At 51.1% G+C, this 27,321-nt stretch overlaps 1 protein-coding gene across 1 annotated transcript in view; it reads left to right on the top strand.

Annotated features, from left to right (window-relative positions):
* Positions 1-23,932, top strand: part of CIT (citron rho-interacting serine/threonine kinase) — a gene marked incomplete at both ends in the record, with an annotated part of 147,748 nt that extends 123,816 nt beyond the window's left edge. Inside the window, 20 exons of the mRNA XM_080940451.1 lie at positions 1,031-1,171; positions 1,432-1,539; positions 3,039-3,156; positions 3,417-3,581; positions 6,288-6,425; positions 6,828-7,008; positions 7,136-7,227; positions 8,291-8,395; positions 8,601-8,770; positions 9,761-9,841; positions 9,992-10,127; positions 11,900-12,039; positions 12,554-12,646; positions 13,922-14,030; positions 14,149-14,277; positions 14,824-14,904; positions 17,074-17,152; positions 17,244-17,423; positions 22,203-22,512; positions 23,909-23,932. Coding sequence (XP_080796577.1) covers positions 1,031-1,171; positions 1,432-1,539; positions 3,039-3,156; positions 3,417-3,581; positions 6,288-6,425; positions 6,828-7,008; positions 7,136-7,227; positions 8,291-8,395; positions 8,601-8,770; positions 9,761-9,841; positions 9,992-10,127; positions 11,900-12,039; positions 12,554-12,646; positions 13,922-14,030; positions 14,149-14,277; positions 14,824-14,904; positions 17,074-17,152; positions 17,244-17,423; positions 22,203-22,512; positions 23,909-23,932 — 2,580 coding nt within the window. The remainder of the gene's footprint in view (positions 1-1,030; positions 1,172-1,431; positions 1,540-3,038; positions 3,157-3,416; positions 3,582-6,287; positions 6,426-6,827; positions 7,009-7,135; positions 7,228-8,290; positions 8,396-8,600; positions 8,771-9,760; positions 9,842-9,991; positions 10,128-11,899; positions 12,040-12,553; positions 12,647-13,921; positions 14,031-14,148; positions 14,278-14,823; positions 14,905-17,073; positions 17,153-17,243; positions 17,424-22,202; positions 22,513-23,908) is intronic.
* Between the last annotated feature and the right edge of the window lie 3,389 nt (positions 23,933-27,321).

Here is a 27,321-nt window from a genome sequence, read left to right as displayed (position 1 = left end):
AAGTTGTTACCCGGAGAGGCAGGGTCTTACACCCACTAGGGAAGAAGAAAGCCTGGGCAAGACAACTTGTCTGCGGTTAAGCCAGAATGTAAGCCAGGATCTAGATGACCACAGGTTCCAGATTCTACTTAGCACAGCCCGATGCCTCTGGCAGTCGTTGCCATAGAAATGGGGAAGTAAGAGGGTGAGGGCCAGTCAGCTCAGAGGCCACTGTGTCTGTCATTCTGTTGGGGTTGTGGACTGGGATGGCAGCCTTGGACTATCTGGAAGCACCCACGGTGATGTTTATTTTGTTTTCTTAACTTGCTTTCCCTTAGTCTGCAGAGTCTAGCCCGCCAGGGGAAGACGTTCTGGGGGCCACAGTAGCTGTGATTACAAGATAACCTGAGGGTACATGAAATCAAGCAGGGTCTCCCCGGATGGAACACATTTAGGAAGAGGCTGCTTGACTTACATTTTAATTAGATTTCGCAACACAGACTCTTTCCAATCTATACAACGGATCTTTTCCTGGGGTTTTACCAGCTCCTGTTGTACAGCAAGGTTCTTCCTTTGTCTCCACACTGCAGAAATGTATCCTCTAATTGTGGCTATGTATTTACTGGGGCAACCCTCAAGTTAGGGCTGATGTGACCTGTCTTTGTGCACACCACACAGTCCACACAGTGGCTTTTCTGATCACCCACTGAGGTCCTAGACACCCCCAAGTGGGACAAACGGATTCGAGCCGCTTTGCTGTCAGGTCTGGATTGGGCTCTGAGGTGCCACAGTGGCAGCCTTTGTAACATAGAATGAGTGCTACCTTGCAGTGTGAGATTGCAGGCATGTAGCCTTCAGCGGTTCCTAGGAACCTCTTTTTCAGCTGTGTCCTCCTGTCTTTGAATAGAAAATGAGCAGCAATTCTGGAAGGAGTTCTCACAAGGGAACTTCCTGTGCCCTGCTGGCAGTCAGTGGGGAATGGGAACCGGGGCAGGAGTGGGCCATACAGTGTGCGGTGTCAAGCCTCTTGCCATCCCCTCCGTCTCACCAGCAAGCCAAGTTGCAGCAGCAGATGGACCTGCAGAAGAACCACATCTTCAGACTGACACAAGGGCTGCAGGAGGCGCTGGACCGGGCAGATCTGCTGAAGACAGAAAGGAGTGACCTGGAGTATCAGCTGGAAAACATTCAGGTGAGGGCCAGCAGGGGGCGCTGTGGACAGGCGATGCCTGCACCTGCCCCTTCCCACTTCCCCTCCTCCCTCACAGCCACCCCCTACCCACTTCTTTTCAGTTGTTAGTGTCCTTTTGTTGTTTGCTGTCTGGGCACCACGACCCACAGAGCCATCTTGCTGGCCTCGGTTTTGTTTCTCATGTTCCCATTTGAGTTTCCAAATCTAAATACAATGCTTCCGTCCGCCTCTGAGGCTGTCCTTGTCCCTGCGGATTCTAGGTTCTCTACTCTCATGAGAAGGTGAAAATGGAAGGCACTATTTCTCAACAAACCAAACTCATTGATTTCCTGCAAGCCAAAATGGACCAGCCCGCTAAAAAGAAAAAGGTGAGTGACTCTCAACAGTAGGGCAAATAGCTGCTCTGTAAGGGAGAGACGCTTTCTTTCACTGGGGTCTGTGAGGGAATAGGCTTATGCGAAGGTTGAGTAGGATTAGGTTTGAAGATCATGTGTTTAGGATTCTCATGTGGGTCGGGTCAATCTAACCCAGGGCTCTTAGTTACCTGTGAGCTTCCAGCCTTTTCAAGACAACGCTTTGCAAAGTAGCTCACACTGGACTCAAAACTCATAATGGTTTTGCCTTCAGAGATCTGGGATGGCAGGTGTGCCCTCCCGTAGTCCCATGATGTTAAACAGGAAGCCAAAATAGCCTTCTTAAAACTTGACTAGCCTGCTGTCTCCACCAGCGCCACACTCTGCTTTAAACTGTAAACGGGGTGAAAACCTGGATGAAAAGCCAGGTGTGACCTATGTGGCCCTAGGCTCAGCCCCAGTGTGGGGTTGTGGGGACTTCCCCACCTGCTGCAGCTCTCATCCTAGGATGGCTAATCCACCTGAGCGCCATGCAGGTCTCTGAGGGCGTGGCGGTTTCCTTATGCTGCAGCAATCACGGCAGCAGTGGGAAGGGCTTGATGACCTAGAGTAGCCAGAGAAAGGGACCGGTGGACGGAAGCCCTCGTTGGCCTCGTCGATCTTTGGATCACGTCTACTGCTCAGATGGTGCACGCAGTTCTCTGAGGCCGAGTCTTGCTAAGTGCTGGCCATGGGAGGGTTTTTCACATACCATGTTATCATATATTCTTGCTAAAGCTCATGATATTTAATCTTTTTTTTTTATTATTCTGGCAGCGGACTGTTGTCTGGTTGTGTCATTGATGTTAGGATGTTTTGCATTTGTTTTCCTGTTAGTTGTTTTTTTTTTTTTTTCTTAGACACGTGGCTCCATTTTTCCTCTTCTGTGTACAGTAATTTTCTGTTGGTACTTTCTTTTAGTAAGCCTTTTGTTTTGATACCATCTTAGCATTTGTTTTCCATTTTTGCTTTCTTTAAAAAACAAAAACAAAACCCCTCCGTCTCCCTTCCCTGTGTCTTGTCACCAAGCACCATGAGACAAGTTCAAAGGCAAGCCGGACCTCTGAACCATAACCACCTCTCCCAGCTCCATACTCCATCCATCCTGATTACATTTTTTTGAGGGGCAAAGACTCACAGGAAATGGCTCTCCTGTCTTGGGAATGCTAAAGGAAGAGGTGGCGGCAGTTGACGCATCTTTAACCCTCTCGGTGAAAACTTCCGCACCCACTCTTTTTTTCAGCGGACTGGAATGGGCTGAGGCTCAGCCTCCCCTCCCCCCTCCCCTTCATTTGCCATTTTCCCCAAACACACTTACAGTGAGTATATGCCTGGCCTTGGTGGCTCACTCCTCCCAAGTCAGCTTTCCTTTAGTCTAGGTCCAGTGCCAGTTTCTAGGAGTTAGGAGATATCTCTGTTTCCATTGCTAGGGTTTATTTAGTCGACGGAAAGAGGACCCTGCTTTGCCCACACAGGTTCCTCTGCAGTACAATGAGCTGAAGCTAGCCCTGGAAAAGGAGAAAGCGCGCTGCGCGGAGCTGGAGGAAGCCCTTCAGAAGACCCGCATCGAACTCCGGTCTGCGCGGGAGGAAGGTAGGAGCTCTTGCTTGGAGCAGGCCGAAGACCATTCCCCATGAGACTGGCCAGGACTAGTTCAGCATCTTTGTGGGCCCCAGGTTTTCATTCCAGGCTTGTTCTGAGTCTGAACTTTGCAGCCTCCTCTGTGTCGCCGAGTTAGCACAACAGCTGCCCTTTGGGTCTTGGGTGCTTGGAAGGCAGCCATGGGCAATCTTCTTAGTCTGCTGCACTAGGTGGCTGAGCCAACTGAAAGGCTCTGTAACTTGTCTCCGCAGCTGCCCACCGCAAAGCCACCGACCACCCACACCCGTCGACGCCAGCCACTGCGAGGCAGCAGATCGCAATGTCTGCCATTGTGCGGTCACCTGAGCACCAGCCCAGTGCCATGAGCCTGCTTGCCCCACCATCCAGCCGCAGAAAGGAGTCGTCAACTCCAGAGGGTACGCGCTTGCCTCAGTCTGTTTTCTACTGTTAAAATACCTGACACCAGATAGTTTGTAAAGAAGTGTGTTTGGCTGAGAAATTCAAGAGTGTGATGCTAACCAGCGTTTCCAAGTGTGGCAGAGAGAACCCTGTAGCCAGACGGAGCTGTAGCTCAGGTCGTCCATCTATCTTCTTGTAAAAATGCAGTCACAGGAAGCCTGTCCTACTAAGTCTCCTTCCCTGTCTGTCACCAGAGTCAGCCATTGTAGTTTCCAGCAGTGGCTCATGTTAATACTCAGTCCCAAACTGATAAGAACATATTTCAAGAGCATGACACAGTCTGGTGGTGCGCACCTTTGATTCCAGCTCTCAGGAGGCTGTGGCTGGCTGATGGCTGTGAGTTTCAGGCCAGCCAGGGACACACAGTCAGACCCTGTCTAAAAGCAACCACAGGGAACCTGAGAATTCTAACCTGTATTGTTTCTCAGGTCCACTTTCAAAATCTCGCTGACACTGTCCTGTCCCGTGCAAGCTATGTTGGTGTTATTTAAAGAGTGCGTTAGATGTGCTACCCTCTGGCAAAGAACTCAGCAGTATTCCACGTGTGGGTATGAGTCCCCTACCAAACCAGACCTGCCCTTGCTGCCACAAGCAACTTACAGGAAATCCTGTACTTCTAGGAGTGGCTGGCGGGTGAATTCTTAGGAAATGAATCAGTGAAAGGTTATGGCCAACTTCAAATATGACCAACTGGTGGCCAGTTGCTATTACCAACAGTGTAAAGGGTTTCCTCTGTGGTCTCAAAAATACTGTGTCACTTAGAGATAAAAAGATTGAGGAAGGTGGTTTGAGAAGCCTTGGGAAAGCAGAATAGAGCTATCATTGAGCAGCCTGTTTCCCTGTCAGCCTCCTCAGATTGTGAATTTTGATGACACTATCTTGTTGCTGTGTTTATGGGACACTTTAGTCAGAATGTTTAATTTTAAAAGTCTTCCAGCTGGGAGAGAACCGTCCCTGGCCAGGTGTCTACTGACAGGTGTCCGATGACAGGTGTCCACTGACAAGTGTCCGCTGACAGGTGCCTGCTGACAGGTGCCTGCTGACAGGTGTCTGCTGACAGGTATCTGCTGACAGGTGTACTGGAGCAGATCTCTGGGCACTGTGGTCCCTCATGCCCCTCCTGGTGTGTATTGCACCTTCTGGGTATTGCTGTGCATTTGTGTCAACTTCCTGAGAAAGGAAGAGGGGTAGGGGTGAGGAGACCCTAGCAGAGCTGGGCTTGGTTTATGTTCCAAGCTTCTCTCTGTGTACAGTTGCCTTTGGGTAACATTGACGGAGAACCAGTAAATGGGGTTTGGGGTGAGCTTGTTAATTTACTAGGCAGGAATAGAAATGCACTCAGTTCTCCAGATGTAACAAAAGGTTATTCATAAAAAAACTGGATGTAAAAGAATTCTTCAGTCAGTTCCTAATCGAATAACAAATTCTGCAGTTCATAATTACTACTTTTAACTGGATTCTGTGAAAAGCATTAGATCTATCTTTCATGACTAAATGTTTAGGAATAATTAGGGCTGGGTCGGTGGTGCACACCTTTAGTCCCAGCATTCAGGAGGCAGAGGGGACACAGGCAAATCTCAGTGAGTTCAAGCCAGCCTGGTCTACTTGAGTTCTACAGCAGCCCGGACTGCAGACTGAGACCCTGTTTCAAATACAGTAACCACCTGCCCTCCCTTCCTAAAGTAACCGTTAGGTCACAGAGAGATGTCTTACTGATTGAAACAGACCTAAACACAGGCAGTGGCCACAGTCATTTGCTTCATGTTTTGACAGTTTGATGAAACCGTGACTCATTTGTCCTGTGACTCACCTCAGTGTTTTCAAGGGTACTCAGTTTGGTCTGGCTGCTCTCGCTCTGACTGTAGGATGCTCGAAACCAAACAACCCCTGCCTTCGTTAGCAGCTGCTCTGCGTCTCTCCCTCTAGTGACCACTAATCTACGGTATCTCTCTGGATCTGCCGTTCTCGGTCTCTCAAATGCTTGGGCTCGAACCACACGCAGCCCTCCGTGACCGTGACTGACTTTCTCCAGAACGTTCCTTGGGATCCACCCATGCCGTAGTGCATCACTGCCCCACTGGTTTCTTTGCTTTACGTGGCTAAATAATATTTCATTGTTTGGGTGGTGCCTGTTACCCGTTATGCCGCAGACGGGTGCTTGAGCTGTTCCTGCCTCTTGGCTGCTGTAAGGTACTGGTGCTGCTGTTAGCAGTGTGCAGTTCTTGTGGGTGGGTATGTTTTCTGTCCTCTTGGGCATGAAGCTAGGAGTGGAAATGGCTGGAATAATTTATGTATCGTAGTCTAGGTATAGCGTGTTGAGGAACTTCCTCCTGGGTCCTAAGGTAGCTGGACCACGTTCCATCCCTGGAAAGCGTAGGTGATGTCATTTCTCCGAGTCCACTTCAACCCTGGTTTTCCGTTTCTCAGACCCTAGGCATTTTAGTGAGAGCACCTTGCTGTGGTTTTAATTTGCATTTCCTCTAAAACCTAATGACACCTAGCATCCTTCAGGTTCTCTTGGGGCCGTTTTTCCTCTTCGGGAGACTATTTAGTCAAAGTACTGGGTTGTGAGAACTTGGAGCCAATCCTACTGGAGAGCGACCGTCTCTTGAGCCCCTTGGATTCTCTCTTTACTTTCTACTAACCTTTTTTTTCCCCCTTAGAGTTCAGCCGGCGTGTTAAAGAGCGTATGCACCACAACATTCCTCACCGGTTCAACGTGGGCCTGAACATGCGAGCCACTAAGTGTGCCGTGTGTCTGGATACTGTGCACTTTGGACGCCAGGCATCCAAATGTCTCGGTGAGAGCCCCGGCTGTGTGTCTGCTGGCCACCTCCATGTCTCTGTCTGGAAGATGTATCCGGTGGAGGCCTCGTAATACATTCACAGCCAAAGCTTTTCTCTTCTGTGGGAGGGACAAACCCTTTGTTAGTTTTCAGTCACTTTGTATCAGTCTAGTCTCCTCCCTGCTGGCTTGAGCATCCTGAATGTGCAGACACGTTCTCTCCTGCACACACCTCAGGCAGCGTAGCCTGAAGCCAGGAAGACTGGGCGGAGGGCAGTGGCTCTCTGCGTCCCTGGGGGAGCCTGGCACCTAGGATTTCGTGCGAGCCCAGCTTCACTTGCAGTCCTGGGGTGGAGAAGGTCGGGTCTGGCTGGAAGCCTGGCTGCGTGTCTTCAGGTTCTTGGTTGCTTTCCTCTAGAATGTCAAGTGATGTGTCATCCCAAGTGTTCCACCTGCCTGCCCGCCACCTGTGGCCTGCCTGCCGAATTCGCCACACACTTCACCGAGGCCTTCTGCCGCGACAAAATGAACTCCCCAGGTCTCCAAAGCAAGGAGCCCAGCAGCAGCTTGCACCTGGAAGGGTGGATGAAGGTGCCCAGGTACCTGCAGGGTGGCCCGTGCTCAGGGAGCGAGGGTCGTAGGCCACTGCCACTCTACGTTTGAGGGGCCTCCTCCCACTTGCTTCTCCATTCTGACATTTTTTCTTGTCCATCTTTCTTTCTCCAGGAATAACAAACGGGGACAGCAAGGCTGGGACAGGAAGTACATTGTACTGGAGGGGTCAAAAGTCCTCATCTATGACAATGAAGCCAGAGAAGGTAAACTAGTCCTTCAGGGGAAAGTCATTGCACGTGGCTAACCCAGGCCTCCAAGTGCTGGAGTGAAGGCTTTGGTTTTATTTATTAATTCATTTTTTTTTGACTGCCTCGCAAGCCTTCTCTGCTTTCCCATTTTTCAAAGTTAAAAGCCAGGTGACTTCTCTAAAGGTTATTGGTGCGATACTCAATCTGTAGGTCTCCCCCTTGAAGGACCCGCAGGGTGCTGCCCCGAAGATCCCACCTGCTAACACACCAGAGAGCTTCCGCCTCAGTCAACTAGCCCACAAATCCGCAGCGGCGTCTGAAAGTTGACTGTGCCCTTCATCTGACACACTTTATTTTTTTTTATCTTCCCCTCTGCCTTGTCTGCACCTCGTTCCGTTCTTTGTCCTCGTGCGGTTCTTCACACACCTCTCCTTCCTGCTCCTCTCCCCTCCTCTGCTCTGCTCTTCCCTCCTCTCCTCTCCCTCCCCTCTTCTCCTCTCCTCTCCTCCCCTCCTCTCCTCTCCTGTGCTCTCCCCTCCTCTCCTCTCCTCTCCTCTCCTCTCCTCTGCTCTCCCCTCCTCTCCCCTCCTCTCCCCTCCTCTCCCCTCCTCTCCTCTCCCCTCCCCTCCTCTCCTCTCCCCTCCCCTCCTCTCCTCTCCCCTCCACTCCCTCCCCTCCCCTCCTCTCCTCTCCTCTGCTCTTCCCTCTCCTTTCCCCTCCTCTCCTCTCCTCTCCCCTCCTCTCCTCTCCTCTCCCCTCCTCTTCCTCCCCTCCTCTCCTCTTCCCTCCTCTTCTTTCCCCTCCCCTCCTCTCATCCCTTCCTCTCCTCTCTTCTCCTCTCCCCTCCCCTTTCCTCTCCTCTTCTCTCCTCTTCTCTCCTCTTCTCTCCCCTTCCTGTCCCCTCTTTTCTCTGCTCTCCTTACCTCTTCTCCCCTTTCTCTTCACTCCCCTCCCTTCCTCTCATCTCCTTTCCTCCCCCCCTTCCTCTTTTCTCTCCACCCCTCCTCTCTACTCTCTTTTCTCTCGTTCTTGGTCCTGTTCTTTTGTTTTTCTTTCCAACCTTCCTCTTTGCACCAAGCTGGACAGAGGCCGGTGGAAGAATTTGAGCTGTGCCTTCCCGACGGGGATGTATCTATTCATGGTGCCGTTGGTGCTTCTGAACTTGCAAATACAGCCAAAGCAGGTGAGTGGGATCCAGAAGAGCCCCGCCCAGGAGGTGGGCTGGGTTTTACAAATAGCAGAATGGGGACATGCAGTGTGCTCTGCCGAGGAGGACCACCGCTGTCCCTTCTTAGCAGGAACTCAAGTTACAGGGTTCGGTGGGATTCTGTTGTGGGGTGGGATGGGGAGCATCCATCGCCAATTTTGTGCCGTATGAAATCTTGTAGATGTCCCATACATACTGAAGATGGAGTCTCACCCACATACTACCTGCTGGCCTGGGAGAACCCTCTACTTGCTAGCACCCAGCTTCCCTGACAAGCAGCGCTGGGTCTCCGCCTTAGAATCTGTCGTCGCAGGTGGGAGAGTTTCCAGGGAAAAGGCAGAAGCCGATGCTGTGAGTATGTGACCATGGTGACCATGATGTGGGCTCGAGGCTTCTCTGGAGGGTGCGCGGCTGTGGGCACTGACTGTCATGGCTCTGTCTGAGAGTCGATGGCCACAGTGAGGGCCGTGACTACCTTTGTGGTGCAGAGCAGGCAAAGCTGTAGTGTTTATAAGGAAGCCCTGCTCCTGTTTCCTCCCTGAGGTCCTTTAGTTATAAGCACTTTGACTGGAAATCCTGGGCAGACACCAGTGTGCCAGTGAGCACCTGCGCTCCAGGAAGCCGTACGCAGTCTGTCCAGCTGCCTCTGCAGCACCTGCTCTCTGGAGGCAGGTCTGATACCCCAATTGTCCGTAAGATACTGCAAATGTTGCTGTGCCCCTCCTGGAATATTCCTGGGTGCAGACCGTGCTCCTTGGTATTTCCACTGAAGACCAAGCAGCACTTTCTAGACACTGAGGAGTAGTGAGTCTCCTGAAAACATGTGTCCTGTCCCACACGTGAGCCTTTTTCTAAAATGTCCGTTACTGTGTGTACAATAGGCACGTGGCGGTCCTTGTGAGCATCAGCCGGTGTGGGTTGAGGTAAAAAGAACTAGGGCCTGGCCCTCCGAGGACACCTGTGTCTGTGTTCTTGTGGCAGCTGAGGTGGGGAGGGGGCCTTCCTAACAGCTCGTTAACCCTGTGTACCTTTATCTCACCATTTCCTGTCCCGGAGTGGCTTTCTGTGCCTACGTCACCCACTTGTGTGTGTCCGCATAAAGCTCTTAACCGAAGCTAATCAAGGCCTGCACGGGATGAGTCATTAACAGGAATCTGGGGTTTCAGTCAAAAGATGTAACCAGAGCTGGGTCAGTGGCTGAGCACTTAGCCTGACATGTGTGAGGGTCCAGTGTGTGCCTTTGAGCTTAACCTTAGGTTACTGTCCCTCTGGATGGCAGGGTCATAGATGATTTGAACTCACTCTGCCTCATCTTTTCTGCTTTCTTTCAAATATGGAAAGAAATTACTTGGAAACTCCCTGCTGAAATTGGAAGGTGATGACCGGCTTGATATGAACTGTACCCTGCCCTTCAGCGACCAGGTACGTTGCCTGGGTACCGGGCACAGTCAGCTGGAGGCAGGCTGCAGTTACAGAGTGCAGTCATGGGGGGCAGGTTAGCTCGGTGGCTGCTGAGCATGGGGATTATTGGGGTGTCTGGCTTATGCTGTGTCTGGACCTCTGCCCTGGCAGGTGGTGCTGGTGGGCACCGAGGAAGGCCTCTATGCGCTGAATGTCTTGAAAAACTCCTTAACCCACATCCCAGGAATTGGAGCCGTCTTCCAGATTTACATCATCAAGGACCTGGAGAAGCTGCTCATGATAGCAGGTGGGAGGCCTAGCACACAGCCTCTGTGTTGGCTTTTACAACAGCCCTGGCAGAGCAGAGTCTCACACCAGAGCTGCGCAGAGGCAGCCTCCTGGCAGCAGGCTGCAGCTGCTGTCCCTTTTCCGTGTGTCTCTGCTGATGCTAAGCCTCAGCTGATGGACCTTTGTCCACATTTGGTTTCCTGTGCAGTTTACCAGTCTGACACTCTGAAAGATCACCGTACCACTCTGCCACATGCAGAATGCTGGATTAGCTCTCATTGCTATGACGAAACACCTGAGACCAGGCTTCTGATGAAGAAAAGAGGTTCATTTACCCCATAGCTCCGAAGGTTCAGCATCCCAAAGGGCATGGTGCCCACTTGGTGCAAAGTTCTCCTTGGCTGCATGACCTTGTGCAGACAGCATGCAGGAGCATGCTGGGAACCAGCAGATAGTTACCACACAGTAACATTGGGTAGTGAAGGCTTGCTCCTTTATAGAGCCCCCATGAACTCATGGGAGCTGCTCTCTGAGGCCTGAGACCTCCCATTAGACCCTGGGCCTACCACGTGTGTGTACACTGCAAGGCCTCACGGACTGAGTCAAGTCAAACTCTTTCTGTTTTAGGTTGGCTTTCATGTAGCACAGGCAGACCCCAGACTCCTGATCCTTCTCTTTCCTATGTGTAGGAATGCTGGGAATATCCCATTAGTCGGGCTCTAGTTGCCATGGCTCCAGCATAGGCCATGACCTCCTGCATATGACCATGATGTGGTTACTACAAGATCCTTCTTGTATTTATGAATGCCCAGACCCTTCCTCTGGATTCACACTTGCCAACATTTTGCTACATGTCTTTTCTTTCTCTGCTCGTGCATTTATATATATATTTTTATCCATTTGAGTTAATTGTAGTTATGAACCCAACCAAGTCCATTGGCATATGAAGCTGTGGGCCATGCTGTTACTTGTCTATGGCCTGCATCTCCTTTCTTACCTCATGACTTGCTGGCAGGACTTTTTTAAGTAGGTGTCCCAGGCTGGCTTTAGACTTTTTATGTAGCTAAGGATGACCTTGAACTTCTGACGCTCCTGCCTCCACCTCCTGAGTGCTGGGATCCCAGGCCCCAGCCGCCATATCTGGGTTGGTTCTCACCCCTCTGTCTCTCACACCATGGACATGTCTGAATAGCTGGACAACCCCCTCCCCCATTCTTTCCAATACATTCTTTCTTCCATGTTCTGGGAACATGTTTGAAATTCTTGAGTGTTTTTTCCTACAAAATTATCCTCATTCCCAAAAACCGGAAAACGGAAACCAGCAGCTTTCATTTCTGACCTAAAGCATGCACCAAGACAGTGAACGTGGGTGTTAGCCAAGTGTGTCCTTTAACCAAAAGTCCAAAACCTTCCACCAGTCTCAAACTGGGTGTCACCATGGCACCACTAGTGGAAAATTCCTTCCTTGATCTCATTTGATGGGTCTCGGTCAAAATGAAGCCTCCCCCGCTCCACCCCCCTCCAAACTATGGCCTGACATTAACTGTAAGCATAGAGCTTTATGAGACACAAAGGAATTCCATGTGTAGACCTGGGTCCTATCCTCCAGGTCTTTTATTTTGTATGTAGATATTCCAAACTCTGAATCCCTCCTTCCCCCCACATCTTGGATAAGGAACACCCCCTAGTTTGTCCACAGAGGCCCTTGTACTCTTTAGTTGTGGGTAAACCAGTTGTCCTCCGAGTCTTCATTTATGGGGTCCCTGACCACAGCTGTCTCTTTCCTCTCAGGGGAAGAACGGGCTCTGTGTCTGGTGGACGTGAAGAAGGTGAAGCAGTCCTTGGCACAGTCACACCTTCCCGCCCAGCCTGACGTCTCACCCAACATATTCGAAGCTGTCAAAGGCTGCCACTTGTTCGCTGCTGGCAAGGTAAACTTTGCCCCTCAGGCTTTCACTGATGGAATGTTCTGGAAACCAGGCCTGCTCCCCTTCCCACCAAGCTCTACTGAGCTGACCTTGAAAATTGGGCCTGTGAACGAGTGGGTTCTTCTGGTACCGGTAATTTGGGTAGATGTATAACATTAACCCAGGCTTTGGGTCTGAGGGAAATGTGAGGAACACAGAGGCCGACGGTGAGACACAGGGTCCAGGAGCCCCAGAGAACCAGTGTTGAGGCTCCACAAAACAGTACTGGGGGTGGGGCAGGGGCGGGGCGGGGCGGGGTGGATCTGAATGTGAAGCCAACCTGGTGTACAGAGTGATTTCAACATGGACAGTGTGTTTATTACTAGAAACTTAAAAGTTCTGAATTGTATTTATTTGGTGGTCCCTTGGCACCTGCTGGCAATTGGCTCCAGAGCCACCACTTGTAGCAAAGCAAACTGCAAAGATTTGTAGTTCATGCTGGTGACAAGTTCTCTTTCCTGCCCCCATGGCCTTCTAGATCGAGAACAGCCTCTGCATCTGCGCCGCTATGCCAAGCAAAGTCGTCATCCTCCGCTACAATGACAACCTCAGCAAGTACTGCATCCGCAAGGCAAGCCAACAGCCCTCCCCTGGGGTCTACTCACACCGTGTTGTGCTGAGGAAAGCTTGTGTCTGGCCCTTCTTCTCTGTCTAGAGTGTGAAACCTGTCTTTTCTGGAAGAGCCCAGAGCTGTGGTAGCCACGGTGTTCCCTCTGTTTTTACTTCTGTTTGGGATCTGCTCAACACTCCGCTTTCTGAAGAGGAGATGCCCCTTTGAGCTGACAGAAAGCAGCTCTGTCTTAGAAGTTAACAGTCCCAGGCACCATCTGTCTCCTCTCCCTCAGCACCTGGAGGTTTCTGGTGATAAGGGTCAACCCAGCACTGACTCCATTTTGTATGGTGATCAAGGGTCTGGTAATCAGGACAGACTCCTTAGTGGGGTTGACTGCTGTGGAGGAGAAACATTCCATCCTATAACATTGCCTTGCTTCTGGAGACAATGTCTGCTGTCCCCAGACTAAGTGTGTTAGGTTGTGCCTGGTCATGTCCTGAGAATACCAGAGTGAAAAAGGAAATGAGCTGTGTGCTCAGGTTATCAGTGACTCGCCATCACTCTGGCCTTGTTAGCCAGTGTGTCTCGACTGCCCGTGCATCAGGGATGGAGCTGGCCACTTCAGGGACAGTAAAGCTGGGGAAGAGCTGCCTTTCCCCAGTTGGGCTGAGTCTAACATTGAGTTTTCCTCCCACCTCTGCAGCATCCTGTGTCTCTGTCTGCTTAGACTGGTATACAGCTGATGGGACAGTTTCTGGGACAGTGATGTAATTAAAGTTTGAACCTTTGGCTTCAGGCAAACAGGATTCCTGGCCATCACTCTGAGAAAGCATGCTGGTTCCATTTATTTGGTTTTAATGATACTAGGATTGGCCTGGAAACAACTACAAATAATTAGGCAGTTAAGGCAGGGATGCAGTGATGCTGTGTAGATAATGCAGCCTCAAATTAGAAACCAGCAGATTACAAGCTGGTCCAAAGGCGGACACTGGGCTAAGTGCCCCAGCCACCAGTGTTAGTAGTTGGTGTGAGTTTCCAGCCCTCTGTTCCTTCAAGGACACATTGTTACTGTTTTTCCTGTCTGTGGAAATGGTGTTTCTCATCCATCGGGGAGCTACAGCTCCGCCATGTTTTTTCAGGATGCCTGGCTGGGGTAGAGGGACCAGTAGTGAGATACCATGTGGGTCGTGGGTCACCCTGGCAGGCATGTCTTGGCTAGAGGCTCAGGAGAGACAGGGCAGCAGAAGCGAAGCGTCCCGTGTCATCTCTGTCCCTCTGTGTCCCTCACCTCAGGAGATAGAGACCTCTGAGCCCTGCAGCTGTATCCACTTCACCAATTACAGTGTCCTCATTGGAACCAACAAATTCTACGAGATCGACATGAAGCAGTACACACTTGAGGGTATGGCCGCCATCCTCCATCCTCCCCCAACCCCGAGAGGCTCCTGCCCTGCCGAGAGCGGCTAGGACTCTAGCCCTAGGACTCTGTCCCTGAAGCCCCGCCTGGCCTGCCTTCACAGAGTTCCTGGACAAGAACGACCATTCCTTGGCCCCTGCCGTGTTTGCATCCTCAACCAACAGCTTCCCTGTCTCCATCGTGCAGGCGAACAGTGCTGGGCAGCGAGAAGAGTACCTGCTGTGCTTCCACGGTAGGTCCTGCTGCACCCCGCAGGGCGGGTCTTCCCAGCATCACAGACGCCCACTGCAGGTCACTCCCAACCAGGGCAGTGGCCTGGCCATCCTGACATTTCTTTCTCGCCTTCCCTCCCTTGCTTCCTGTCTGTCAGTGACTTCCTCTGATTTTATTACCTTTTCTCTTGATTTTTTTTTCTCCTTTTTTTAAAGCTTTTTTTTCTTCTTTAATCTCTAAGGCCTTTCTTTCCCCCCACACCCTCTCCTCGTTCTGCCTGACCCTCTCCCTCCTCGTGTCCCCTCCCTTTCTGTCTGTCCATCCCTTCCTTTTTCCCTTTTCCATGCCTTTTTTTTTTTTTTTTTGCTTGAACTACTTCTTGAGGAAAACTGATTCCTCGGAAAACTTCACTTGAGAAAAGTTTAACTTAAACCAGAGATGGTTCTGTGGTGGTTGTGTGGCTTTGCCAGTCCAGTTAGATCCGGTCATTGTCCCTGGGCTTTGGTCCTTGTTCTCCCATCAAAGCATGTGTGGCTCATGTCCCCATGCCCTTGGTACCTTACAGAATTTGGGGTGTTCGTGGATTCTTACGGAAGACGTAGCCGCACAGATGATCTCAAGTGGAGTCGCTTACCTCTGGCCTTTGGTATGTGAGGTACGGGGTGGGGGCGGGGGGACGGCCTGTCCTCCAAAGCTGGTGTCCTGGGAAGGAACTGTGTGGAATGCTTGACGTTGGTCTGGTGCTGGTGTCTTCAGTGAACTCAGGTGGCATGGGCGGAATTTACTTAAGTGTTTGTGTCCGAGCCACAGTCTATTCTTGTGGGGTGTGAGCTCTCCATAATACAAAGAATAGTCCTCGTGGATTTCCAGCCGTTTTCATGGCTGTGCAGTGTCCCATGGCATACTCAAACACAAACTAGGCAGAACAGTGAGCTCATGCGTGTTCATGCTTCCCTGTGCTGGCACTTCAGATGCTGTGCTTTGGTCGTGCGTCCTTAGTGTGGAGTAGGTCAAAGACGGAGCATATGTGCAGGTCCATAGGACAAGACTCGATGTCCTGCAGCACCACGGTGGCCAGCAGGACACGGCCTCTCTCTCTCTCTCCACACACACATGTGCACACACATTCTCTGACACACAGTTTCTCTCTGTCATACGTACACAAACACACACATATATTCACACAAGCACACGTGTTCTCTCGCGTGCATGCGTAGAGTGAACACTTTTTTATTGTTGTTGCTGTTCACCTTTTGCTATGCAATAAGCCGTCCTGGATCTCAGAAGCTCAGCTGGGTCCCTCATGGTGTCACTGGGATCCAGGACAAGGAGAAAGTACACACCAGCCTCAGAAACAAGGAGGAACAAGATGGCTTCTCCTCTGTTTTGCTTTTCTTCTTTTTTTGGCCACTTAGTTCCCACAAGGCCTTGGTTCCCTTCTATCTGGACTCACCCAGGACTATAAACAGAGGCTTCATGGTCTTTCATTTATACCACTGTCCCGCGCAACCGTCTCGCCTGCAAGAACGACGCGGCACACGAAATAGGATCCTTCTGCGGTAAACTTTAATGCTCTCGAGAGGCAGAGCATAAGCATACATCATGTAGAAGCGAAGACCATGAACTATCTAGCCCGTCCCCTTATAAAGGGATCAGTCCTTGCCTTGGACGTGGAGCCCCCCTGATTGGTTGAAACTCATCAGGCCCTATGACGCCACGGGAGAGGCAGAGCTCAAGGAGTGGAAAGTTACCCAGCACGTGCGCACATGGCTTGTTTACTGCTAACTCCAGCCGGATGTCAGCGCCATCTTGTAATGGAGAATGTGCAGGCGGCGCCCCACATACCACATTCTGCTGGCTCAAGCTTGGCCAATAGGGCTGCCGTGTGACAACAGGGCTGCCGTGTGACAACAGGGGAGAGCAGGGCCCATCCTGTCTTGCGGTTGCAGTGTCCCTCAGAGAGACAATGTATTAAGAGTATTAAGCTGTAGCTAGCTGCTGTGCTGGCACACAGGCAGGTCTGGGTTCATGGCCAGCCTGGGCAGCACAGGGAGACTGTCTCCAAGATGAAGTGAGCGAGAACAGTAAAGCCCCACGGAAAGAGCCAAATCCTGGTCTTTCAAAAACTCTGCTTGGAGAGGCCACAGAGAACACTGGTTGCTCTTCCAGAGGACCCTGGTTCCCAGCACCCACATGGTAGCTCACAGCCATCTGTAACTCCAGCTCCAGGGGATCTGACACCTTCTTCTAGTCTCTGAGGGCATCAGGCACATACGTGTACAGACATTCATATGTAAACAAAACATATAGGAAAAGAAGCTCTTTTAAAATTTGGGGGGTGTTGTAGTGTAAACAGGCCCATAGGAGGCTCACCCTTGGTGCCTGTCTCCTAAGTTCTCCATCTTGTCCCCAAAGGGAAGAACTTTCCTGAGTTTGTCACATTCCCAGTGTTCAGCGCACAGACAAGCATATTGTAGACTCCTCTCCATCACGAGGTAGCACGCTCTGCACATGCTTCTGAACCTGCGCTGCTGGCTGAGCAGTGCACTGTGGGTAGATACGGCCTTCTTGATGCGTCTCTTACCCTGCGCAGATTTCCACAGGGATGCAGGAATTTATTTAACTCATTCCTCTGATGTAAGCTATTCTGTCTTTCACTGTCGTGAGCAGCAAGGCAGCGACTGAAGCCAAGCTCGTGTGGTTGCACTGTGATGGGTGCTGGATGCTGGGTCACTTGTCCTTGTTCAGGTTTTGATTGTACTCATTTCCCCACCCCCTTTCTCCCCTCATGCTATCCTCCGTGGTGGCCTCACAGCCTACAGAGAACCTTATCTGTTTGTGACTCACTTCAACTCACTGGAAGTAATTGAGATCCAGGCTCGTTCCTCACTGGGGTAAGCATTTGCCTCCATGCCATGAAGACAGGAGTGCCACACAGCAGCGGAGGTGACTCGTAACTGTCCACTCTCTTCTGGAATCCTGCAGGACCCCTGCTCGAGCGTATCTGGAAATCCCAAACCCTCGCTACCTGGGCCCCGCAATCTCCTCCGGAGCAATTTACCTGGCCTCCTCCTACCAGGACAAGTTAAGGGTCATATGCTGCAAAGGAAACCTGGTGAAGGAGTCTGGCACTGAGCAGCACCGGGTGCCCTCCACCTCCCGCAGGTACTGAGTCTCCTTCCCTCCGCCATGAAGATGCTCAAGGCAAACGTGCTTATTGTGTGCGGCCATTGTAAGCTTCACATCACAGGGATTGTGGAGGGCTTTTGGTCACAGTGGCAGGGACCGTCTTACATTTCCCCAAAGGGATTCTTCAGTGGCTCTCTTCCAAAACAGCTCCAGACTTATGCTTCCTTTCTTTGGTGTGTGTCTGTCGTGCTAGCTGCTGAGCCCCAGGGAAACCTGTGGCCCCTCCTTTGTGCTGCTCATGCCCCAGTGCAAGAGAGAGGCAACTGGAACCCTCAGTCTAGTCTTGATGGGGCCACTAGAACACTGCAGAGCACAGGAGAACCTGCAGCCTAGACTTGGGACCAGGAAGGACTTCCTCTAAGAAAGGGCAGGGAAGCCAGGCAGGCAGAGGGGAGGTTCTGAGGAGTGAGGCAGGGCTGGGGTTTGGGATAGGGTTGGGCAGTGGCTACCCAGGCCACAGGGAGGGTCCTATGGAACCTGAGACCTCTTCAAAGTTACAATATCTTATTTTAAAACATGCATTTATGTTTCTGTTGGAAATCTAACCCTGGGATATTTAACCCCCAAAAGGCACAGAAAGTATTAAGTAAGTAGTCTCCTTGGTTTCTTTACATTCTTATGTTAAAAAAAAAAGATTTATGTATTCTTATTTACTTTAGTTTTATTAAGATAGGGTATCACTTTGTGGCCTTAGCTGGCCTGGAACTCACTATTAATGACCAGGCTGGCCTTGAACTCAGAGAGAGTCTTAGTCAGGTTTCTCTTCCTGCACAAAACATCATGACCAAGAAGCAAGTTTGAAAAGAAAGTTTATTCAGCTTACACTTCCACATTGCTGTTTATCACCACACGAAGTCAGGACTGGGGACTCAAGCAGGTCAGGAGGCAGGAGCTGGTGCAGAGGACACGGAGGGATGTTACTGGCTTGCTTCCCCTGGCTTGCTCAGCCTGCTTTCTTATAGAACCCAGATCTACCAGCCCAGGAATGGTACCACCCACAATGGGCTGGGCCAGGGATGGCTCCACCCACAATGGGCTGGGCCAGGGATGGCTCCACCCACAATGGGCTGGGCCCTCCCCCCTTGATCACTAGTTGAGAAGATGCCTTACAGCTGGATCTCATGGAGGCATTTCCTCAAGGGAAGCTAGTTTTCTGTGATAAGTCCAGCTGTGTCAAATTGACACTCAAAACCAGCCAGTGCAATACTTTTCTGAAGTTGAGGGCCCACGTGGTAAGAGACAGGAACTAACATACTTTCTTGGTCTCTGTTTCCAACCCTGCTCACATCCTAAAGACTGTGTCTCCACCTCCCAATACTATAATTAAATTTCATTTTGTCTCACTTAACATCTCCCTGTGAGGACTAGAGAGATGGCCCAGCGGTTAGAGTGTATGTGGCTCTTGCAGCGGGCTAACATTTGGTTCCCAGAACCCACACCAGGAGGCTCATGATACTTGTATCTCCAGTTGCAGGGGCCCTGCCACTCTTTTCTGATCTTCTGGGGCACCTGCATGCACAGTAGTGCACTTAAATTCACGCAGCAAGCCCCAGGCTCAACAAAGACAGCCCTGAGTGTCTGTATGTTTTTCTGGGTCAATGAGCGTTTGGGGCACTCGAGCCTGTCTGTGCCTTCCAGATGTTGCAGGCTGCAGATTCCCCACAGTGGCTGTCTGGTTACAAGCCCGCTGGCTTCAGTTCTACCATTGATTGGGGAGAGGCACGGGCCCAGGGCATGCTAAGTTGTCATTGAGCCTTAGCGAGTTTGGATTTCTTGCATAAACGCTGTTGTGCTGCTCCAAGCTGGTTTCGAAATCCTTTTGGTCAGCATGCATGAGTGTGTGTGTGTGCATGGTTCTCTTGGCTGCACTGAGAATTGAACCTTAGGCCTGGCATACTAGCCAAGGGCTGGGCCACTGTGCCACCCCTGCCCCAGCCTTGGTCAGTGTGGTTTTAGTCAATCCAGGACCTTGATGGGAACCCTGAAGTGACAAATGACCAGTTGCTTCCAGCTCTTTCTTCATCTGAAGCTGTTTTAGGAGATCTCCAAACACCGTGTTTGTTCCAAGCCGTGTGAAGTTGGTTTTGATGACATTTCAAGGCTGTTGTTCTGCTCTCAGGGCCTCAGAAGTTCTGAGTCTCAGCGTCCTTCCCTCCCTCTGCTGACAGAGGGACGGGTGGGGATGGATTCAGGGCAGCACAGGAGAGTTCCTCCTCCTTTCACGGCCTTATAGGGTCCCTGTGCTTCACTGCACCGCTCTGGCTCTGTTTTAGTGGGTCTTCAGATTGCCTCCAGCCTGTTGCTGACTATCAGAGTGGGTGTGTGTTGTAAATATTGATCTGTTGGATAGTGCTTCCTTTACCCCCCTGGGACCACACCTACTTGTAGCCCCAGGAGCTTGGTGTAGAAGTTGGTTGCCTCATCCTGGTCCAGAAGATTGGAACCAGAGCCACAGCGTGCGTGGGAAGCTGGAGACCTTGGTCCACAGAAGCTCTGAGATTCAGCCGAGGGGACTGTTTCATTGCCCTGCCCTGTAAGCAGTATGAGGCATCACATCTGGGGCTTTGGAGAGCACTGAGTGTCCACTGAGGACACTCGCCTTATTCTCTGAGAGCCTATAGTTTGGTGGCTGGATCAACATCACCAATGTTCCAGAACCTTGGGTGTTGTCAAAGACAGACATGTCTCTAGTGTTCTGGTGCCACGCCAGGACGAGCTGTTTCTTACTGACGGATAGGCGTCAGTGAATCTGAGTTGCGGTCTTGCGTCCCCTTGCAGCGTACTGTTCTGCAAGTGACTGAGTACCGTGCAGTCTTTTCTGTACCTGAGCGATGTCATTGTGGTCTTAGGGAATGTGCTAAGGGATCAACGCCAGTGCCTTTTGATTTGACCCCATCTCCAGAGTGATGGCACAGTGGGCCAGTGTGCATCCCTGACGTGCCTAGAACCTTGGTGTCATTTCCACGTCATCCCAGAGAGGGGTGTGAGTGTTGGGCGTAGGCTTCCCGTGGCTGTGCACCCCATATGGTCCTGTAGGTACCTGCTTGTTCTGTTGGCCAGAAGGGCTCCAGGTGCTATCTCCCCCGGGTACCCAGCAAGCCCCACTCCCGCCTGAGGCTGGTTCTCGCCAGTCTTTAGTGCTCCAGGCTGCTGTGGGTGGGTCAGAGTGTCTGTGATTGGCTTGGCTGGCTGTGTGATTCATGGCAGACCCCGTTTGCCTGGTCCGTTTAGCAGAGCAGGGACCATAACTCTGTGGAAACCATAAAGTGGACGTGGTAGCTCATTGGCCATTATGGATGCGGTGATGGAAGACTGCCCGGCTGACCTGGAGTGATGAGTGCTGTCTTTCCTCTCATTAATCTAAGCAGATGTCCCCAGTGGCCTTCCCCAGCCACCTGCTTCCCTGGACACACAGCTCCCTACTGCTAGCCTTATGATGGGCCCCTGTGGACACATTCTAGAATGTCCCTTTCACTACAAAGAGGCTTAGTGTATCTCTAATCCAAGTCTCTCCCTTGGATTTATTTTGTTTTAATGCATCCTCTGTCTCTCAGGGCTCTGCAGCCCCGGACGTTGATTCCAGGGTGTAGAAATTGGCTCCCTTATATTTAATACCCCAGAGACGTGACGTCAGCTGCTCTCGGAGCACTTGTCTGAATCACTAGTTAGCACTGTATGAGGAAGCGAGGCCATGACTAGCTGACACTTAGGAGATCGTCTCTGCAAACCCTGTTTTTCAGCTCCTTCCCGCAGGTAGTTTGGGCCAGGCCAGGGCTGAGGGTTGGATTGATCCTGCTGAAAGGTCCCAGCATCCCAGGGCTTGGTGAAGAGGGTTGTAGCTCCCAAGTAGATGGCTTCTGTGGCACGCACAAGGCCTTGGCTTCGGGTTTTAGGACCACTGAAGAAATGGGAAGGGGCCCTTGTGATCTCAGTGGACCAGAGGATCAGAGATTGTTCATGGTTAATCTCTAAGCCAAGGAGGGTTTTGGACTAGCTGGACTGTCCCGCTGTGTTCTGTTTGGTTTCCTAATCTTAGGCCATTTTATTGCTATGGCTGTAAGCCTCCTGAGCATCTGTGTCAGCTGCCAGAAAAACCACCTTTGGGGAGGAGTGACCAAACGCGGGACACAAAGCTGTTACAGATGCGGATCCTGGTAGTGACAGCCTTTCTCCATACTGCTCCCTTGCACCAGGCCCTTCATGGGCCTCTGCTTTCTGAGTTGTGATGGGCCTAGCCCCTAACAGGAGACCTCTGAGGAATATTAGGCTGTATGATAGAGTAGGGAGATTATGAGACCAGACTGACCTCGCTCTGGCCCCTTGGTCGACAGCTCACTGGGCCTCCACCTCCATGCATCTGCCTGTGCAGCGACAAGAACTTGTTTCCATTTGGTGCTGTATGAGACAGTGAGGGCTTAGCTGAGGCAGGAGCATGGAGAGGATGGGGTAAGTAGGAGCTGGCACTGACACCTGGAAGTCTGGGGTTCTTCAGTCCTCATCCTCGGGTCTAAGCTTTTCCTAGTAAGAGTGAATGGTGGATAAGTCTTTAACCCCAGCCCTCAGAAGCTGAGGCAGGAGGATCATGACTTTAAAGCCAGCCTGGGCTTTATAGTGAGTTCTAGACCAGCTGAATACATACTGACAAAAATTAAACAGAGGAATAGTGTTGAAAAGGGGCTTGGATACTTAAAGGGGGTGGAAGCTGCGGCTTTGGTCCTGTGACATCTCAGCTCCCTGACTCCTTATTGTCCTCAGCAGCCCCAACAAGCGAGGTCCACCAACATACAACGAGCACATCACCAAACGTGTGGCCTCCAGCCCAGCGCCACCGGAAGGCCCCAGCCACCCCAGAGAGCCAAGCACACCCCATCGCTACCGAGACAGAGAAGGCCGGACAGAGCTGCGCAGGGACAAGTCTCCAGGCCGTCCTCTGGAGAGGGAGAAGTCCCCAGGCCGGATGCTCAGCACGAGGAGAGAGCGGTCCCCAGGGAGACTGTTTGAAGACAGCAGCAGGGGCCGGCTGCCTGCGGGAGCCGTGAGGACCCCACTGTCCCAGGTTAACAAGGTGAGGCAGGGTCCCCAGGGCTGCACAGCTGTCCTGTGTGCCTCTCAGCTGTCGTTACAAAGGCAGGACCCCATCTCCATCACGCAGGCTTGTGGGAAGTAAAAGCTTGGGAAGAAAACATGCTTTGTGGTTTAAGAGAAGACGTGTGTGTGCCCACGTCAGAATGTAACAGCTACCGACCTGCTGACCACCATGCTGTTCCCTAGAGGCAGCACTAGTTGTTTCTGGGGCAGATAGGCCCTTGTAGAATACGGATGATAACATTCTGGACATTTTCCGACTCACAGGCAAACATTTACATACTGTAGTCACTGATATCCTCTGGAAGGCTTCCCAGAAACTTGCTCTTGTCTTTCTAGAACCTCGAGCTCTTTCCGCAGCTTTGGGGACAGTGTGTGAATCTGTAGGTGGACAGTGTGTGAATCTGTAGGTGGACAGTGTGTGAATCTGTAGGTGGACAGTGTGTGAATCTGTAGGTGGACAGTGTGTGAATCTGTAGGTGGATAGTGTGTGAATATGTAGGTGGACAGTGTGTGAATCTGTAGGTGGATAGTGTGTGAATCTGTAGGTGGACAGTGTGTGAATCTGTAGGTGGATAGTGTGTGAATCTGTAGGTGGATAGTGTGTGAATCTGTAGGTGGACAGTGTGTGAATCTGTAGGTGGACAGTGTGTGAATTTGTAGGTGGACAGCGTGTGAATCTGTAGGTGGACAGCGTGTGAATCTGTAGGTGGATAGTGTGTGAATCTGTAGGTGGGTAGTGTGTGAATCTGTAGGTGGACAGTGTGTGAATTTGTAGGTGGATAGTGTGTGAATCTGTAGGTGGATACTGTAGTGTGTGAATCTGTAGGTGGACAGCGTGTGAATCTGTAGGTGGACAGCGTGTGAATCTGTAGGTGGATAGTGTATGAATCTGTAGGTGGACAGTGTGTGAATTTGTAGGTGGATAGTGTGTGAATCTGTAGGTGGAGTTGTGAAGTGCGTAGCTCTCATGAGAGTTCACACAGGTCCTGGTGTTCAGTCTCTAAAGGCTGTGTAGACAGAGGCATCACCTTCCTGCCCCTGGGGATGATTTTCCGAGTGGCACACACTCCTACAGGTGCTACTACTGTGCACAGAACTTCTTCTGGTAGAGAAAGAAGAAAGGCTTCTTCATTAAAACTGAGTGTGCATATGTGTGCATGCAGCTGTACAAATTTGACTTGGGATTTTTTTCAAGGACTCGTTTCCTGCCCAGCCCCATTCTTTGAGCAGCGCTGGCTCTGTTAAGTTGGCATTGTTCAATGTAGCACCCTCGTCAGCTGCTGGAGGGGCAAGACAGGCACCATAAAGTCTTGCTTGCCTTACACAGTTCCTGGCTTTGGATGCTAAAATCCCCTCCTCTGTTTGGCTCCTAGGTCTGGGACCAGTCTTCGGTATAAGTCTCAGCCAGAAAAACACCTCCTCATCTCTGTCTGCAGGAAACAACGCACTCTGGGGCCCCACCGCAGGGGACCCCAGCACCTGTCTGCTCAGCGGGGGCATTCAGCACAGCTGGGTCCAGACTGTCCTTGGCACAGATACCCCCATCTCCAAGGGGTGCAGATAGCCAAGGCTCTTAGGCGCTGCCAGCGCTCAGTCATCCCCCCTCTTGGAGGGGGAGCACCTTCCTGCGGTCATCTCTCTGCACCGTTACTCTTTACAGCACCCACAGACTTTTGTACTTAGCTCCAGCCTGAACCCTGTTCATCAAAAGGAAGCCAACCCGGACTTGAAACAGGCTGGAAGTCTACTGTTACTCTAAGATCCTCGGGTTGGTTGGTTTTTTCTTTCTTTTTTTTTTTTTTTAATTTATTTTTTTTATTTCCTTTTCCTCCTCCTCTTCCTCTTGTTCCTCTCTCTCTCCTCCTCTTTCTCCTCTTTTTTTCCTTCTTCTTTTTTTAAAGACAACAGAATTCTTAGTAGACTTGGATAGCGATGTATTTCCTGTTGTAGTGGTTTTTAGCTAGATCACACCATCAGGTCTTTGCCACTGAAACGTAGCCTAGAAGAGCCCCCGTCAGTCGGCTAACCTCCCGTGTTCATGTAGCTTCAGTCATTCTTGTCCTGGACCATTCTCATAGATGGCCCTGTCTTACCCAGGGTGACATCGTAGCCAAATGTTTACTGTTCTCATTGCCTTCTATGGCCTTGACAACTTCCCTTCCCACCAGCCGAGAATGTATGGAGGGTCAGTCGGGCCTCGGCTCAGAGGCAGTGACCTGGGGCCAAGGGACCTCGAGCTCTCCTCCCCTGCCCCTCAGCCTCCCCTCCCCAGCCTGCTTCCCCAGCTTTCCGCATAGCTTTGGCCAGGAAAGCACGCAATAGACTTGCTCCAAGCCCAGCACTAATAGGCCTTGGGGTTGGGCCTGGGACCGGGGCACCCGCCTCCTGTCCGAGGGTCTGTGTGTTACCCCTCACTCCTCTGGGCTGAGGAGACCCGACTGGGAGCCCTGCATGGCGGATCGCTGCATGTGCTGCCCCTGACCTGCCTGACTCCCCCCTGGGTTGCTCTGCTGCCGTATTGCTGCCATCCCATAACCCCACCAAATCCAGACCCTCTCGATGACTTGTCGACAAACCGGCCACAACAGGCTGCGATCTGTAGCACTGAACAAGCAAACAAAAACAAAACAAACAAACAAAAAAAAAACGCTCAAGCCTTACGACCAGAGAAGGATTTCAGCAAACCACACTCCTCCCTCGGTTTCCCTCCCGCCTTCCAGTTCCCCGCTGACTTCAAGGATGACTGTGTGCTCACACAAAACCCAGCACGGTTCTACCCCACGAAACTGTGACTTCCCAGATGAGCCTCTCCCTAGGGCTGGACCTAAGGCCAGGACATTGGAGAGAAGCCGCAGCTCGGGCTCCCGGCTCCGCGGGGCTGGCGAGTTCCCCTTAGGTGCAGTGCGGCTCGCCCGCTCTCTTCGCCCTCTTTAGAGCGCCGCAGAATTCCTGGCAACCGGATAGAACCCCTAGAGGCTTTGCAGTTGGCAAGCTAACTGGCGGCCTTATCTTTGCCTTTAATCTCCCACAAGGCCTCTCCTGCTTTGGATTCTCCTTGACTCTTAGGCGTGCCTCTACAACTAAGGCACACCCTAGGTAGGCTGAAAGGTAGCCCTGTCCCCACCGCAGCAGGTGACCGTGTCTGTGTTTTAAGCCCACGCGTCCACAGTTCATGTCACTTCCCAGATTATAACCTGGCCTAAATGCCGACTCCTTCCTGCTCGTCTCTAACCTAAGTGCTTTCTCGTTTGAAACGCCTCTGACCCTGCACATCCTGTGCCCTGCTGTTGTGTTTTATGTGTTGCTTGGAGTCTTTGGGGTCATGTTCCCTATCCCCGTTCTACCCAGGGCAGATCTGACTGGCTGTTTGCTGAAGTTTTTGTCTCTTGGTCCACAAGTATTTGGAACGGTCACTGATAACTGGTCTCCAGTCTTGGCATCTCATTTAGGACCTCCACGAGAAATGGGCGTCATGAGCCCTGACTGTATATTGCGTGTCTCATCTGTGAAAGTGCTTCCTGCTACATAGAGCTAGCTCAACAGACTGTACATATTTACAAGAAACTTTATATTCGTAAAAAAAAAAAGGGAAATTGAATTGGTTTCTACTTTTTTATTGTAAAAGGTGCATTTTTCAACACTTTTGTTTTCAATGGTGGTAGCTGTGGACAGCCATCTCCGCTGGAGTGGGGAGCTCTCTGTGTGACCACCGAGATGCCAGCAGGAAATTACTGTGCCCCGAAATCGCAGTCAAAAGCTTCTATTAGCATCAGTAAGATTCTAGGTCTCCAAAAAATACAGGCTTTTACTTCATTACCTTTTTTATTAAGAACGAGGAGAAGACACGAACGATTCCAGATCCATCTGAGAGGAGTCTGTTGTTAACAATAGTTAAATAAAGCAGTGGTCTCAATGGTCACTCCTTGGCATCATCTTTTCTTATCAGAGACCAGAAAAAGCCACGGCCTAAGTCTGTGCAAGCATGCAGACTCTTCCGCCCCGAGGGAGGTTTTTCTGGGGGCTGGCTAGAACCAGAAGCGCTTGAAATGGGGGGTGAGTTGGGAGACAGTTTGGTCAGCGCATCTGTGAACTAGGGACTTGTTATTAAGGACATTTTTTTTTAGTGCAGGGACCAGGAAGCTCCTTAAGCAGTCAGTGAGGCTGCTTTACAAGGGTTAGTCCAGCACAGATGAGTCGTGAGGCAGCGAACCAGGAAAACAGGTCAACACCAGCTTCTTCTGATCCCATTACGCTGAATCTGCCCAGAACTTTAATGCGTGTGTCTCTCAGGGGAGTTCAATCGAAGGTAACTGGATGCTTCCTGTTCTGACTAGACACTTCCTGTCTGCTAAGTAAACCGGCTCCTTAACTTGTGGGTCATTATCCCCACTCCCAACCCCCACGATACTCACTGTTTTACATCTCTTATGTTTAGCATAATAGGGTTAAAAGTTGACTTTGAAGGTCAAATCTGATGGGGGCTACAGAGGCTTTTCCCCTGTGACTGTAAGAAAGGAAATGACCCACAAGGAGAGAGATGTTGCCACTTCTTCCCACAGAATAAATATTAGAAAAATGCCCATTCACCATCAGCCAGCCAGTTCAGCTGTGAGCCTAGAGATTCTTGGCAGCCAGGGACCGACTGCCTTATACACTAAGTCAACAGGGGTTGGTCCCAAAAGGAGCTTGCTGAGACCCAAAGGAACTACCTGTATGGCACAGCTATGACATCACACAGCCCTCCCAGCCGCCTCTCTGAGTTTAGTGTGAAGTTGTATCAGGTCAC

Source organism: Micromys minutus (assembly GCF_963924665.1).
Source record: "Micromys minutus genome assembly, chromosome: 29".
NCBI classification, from domain to species: Eukaryota; Metazoa; Chordata; class Mammalia; order Rodentia; family Muridae; genus Micromys; species Micromys minutus.
This window is presented reverse-complemented; position numbering and strand designations above follow the sequence as displayed.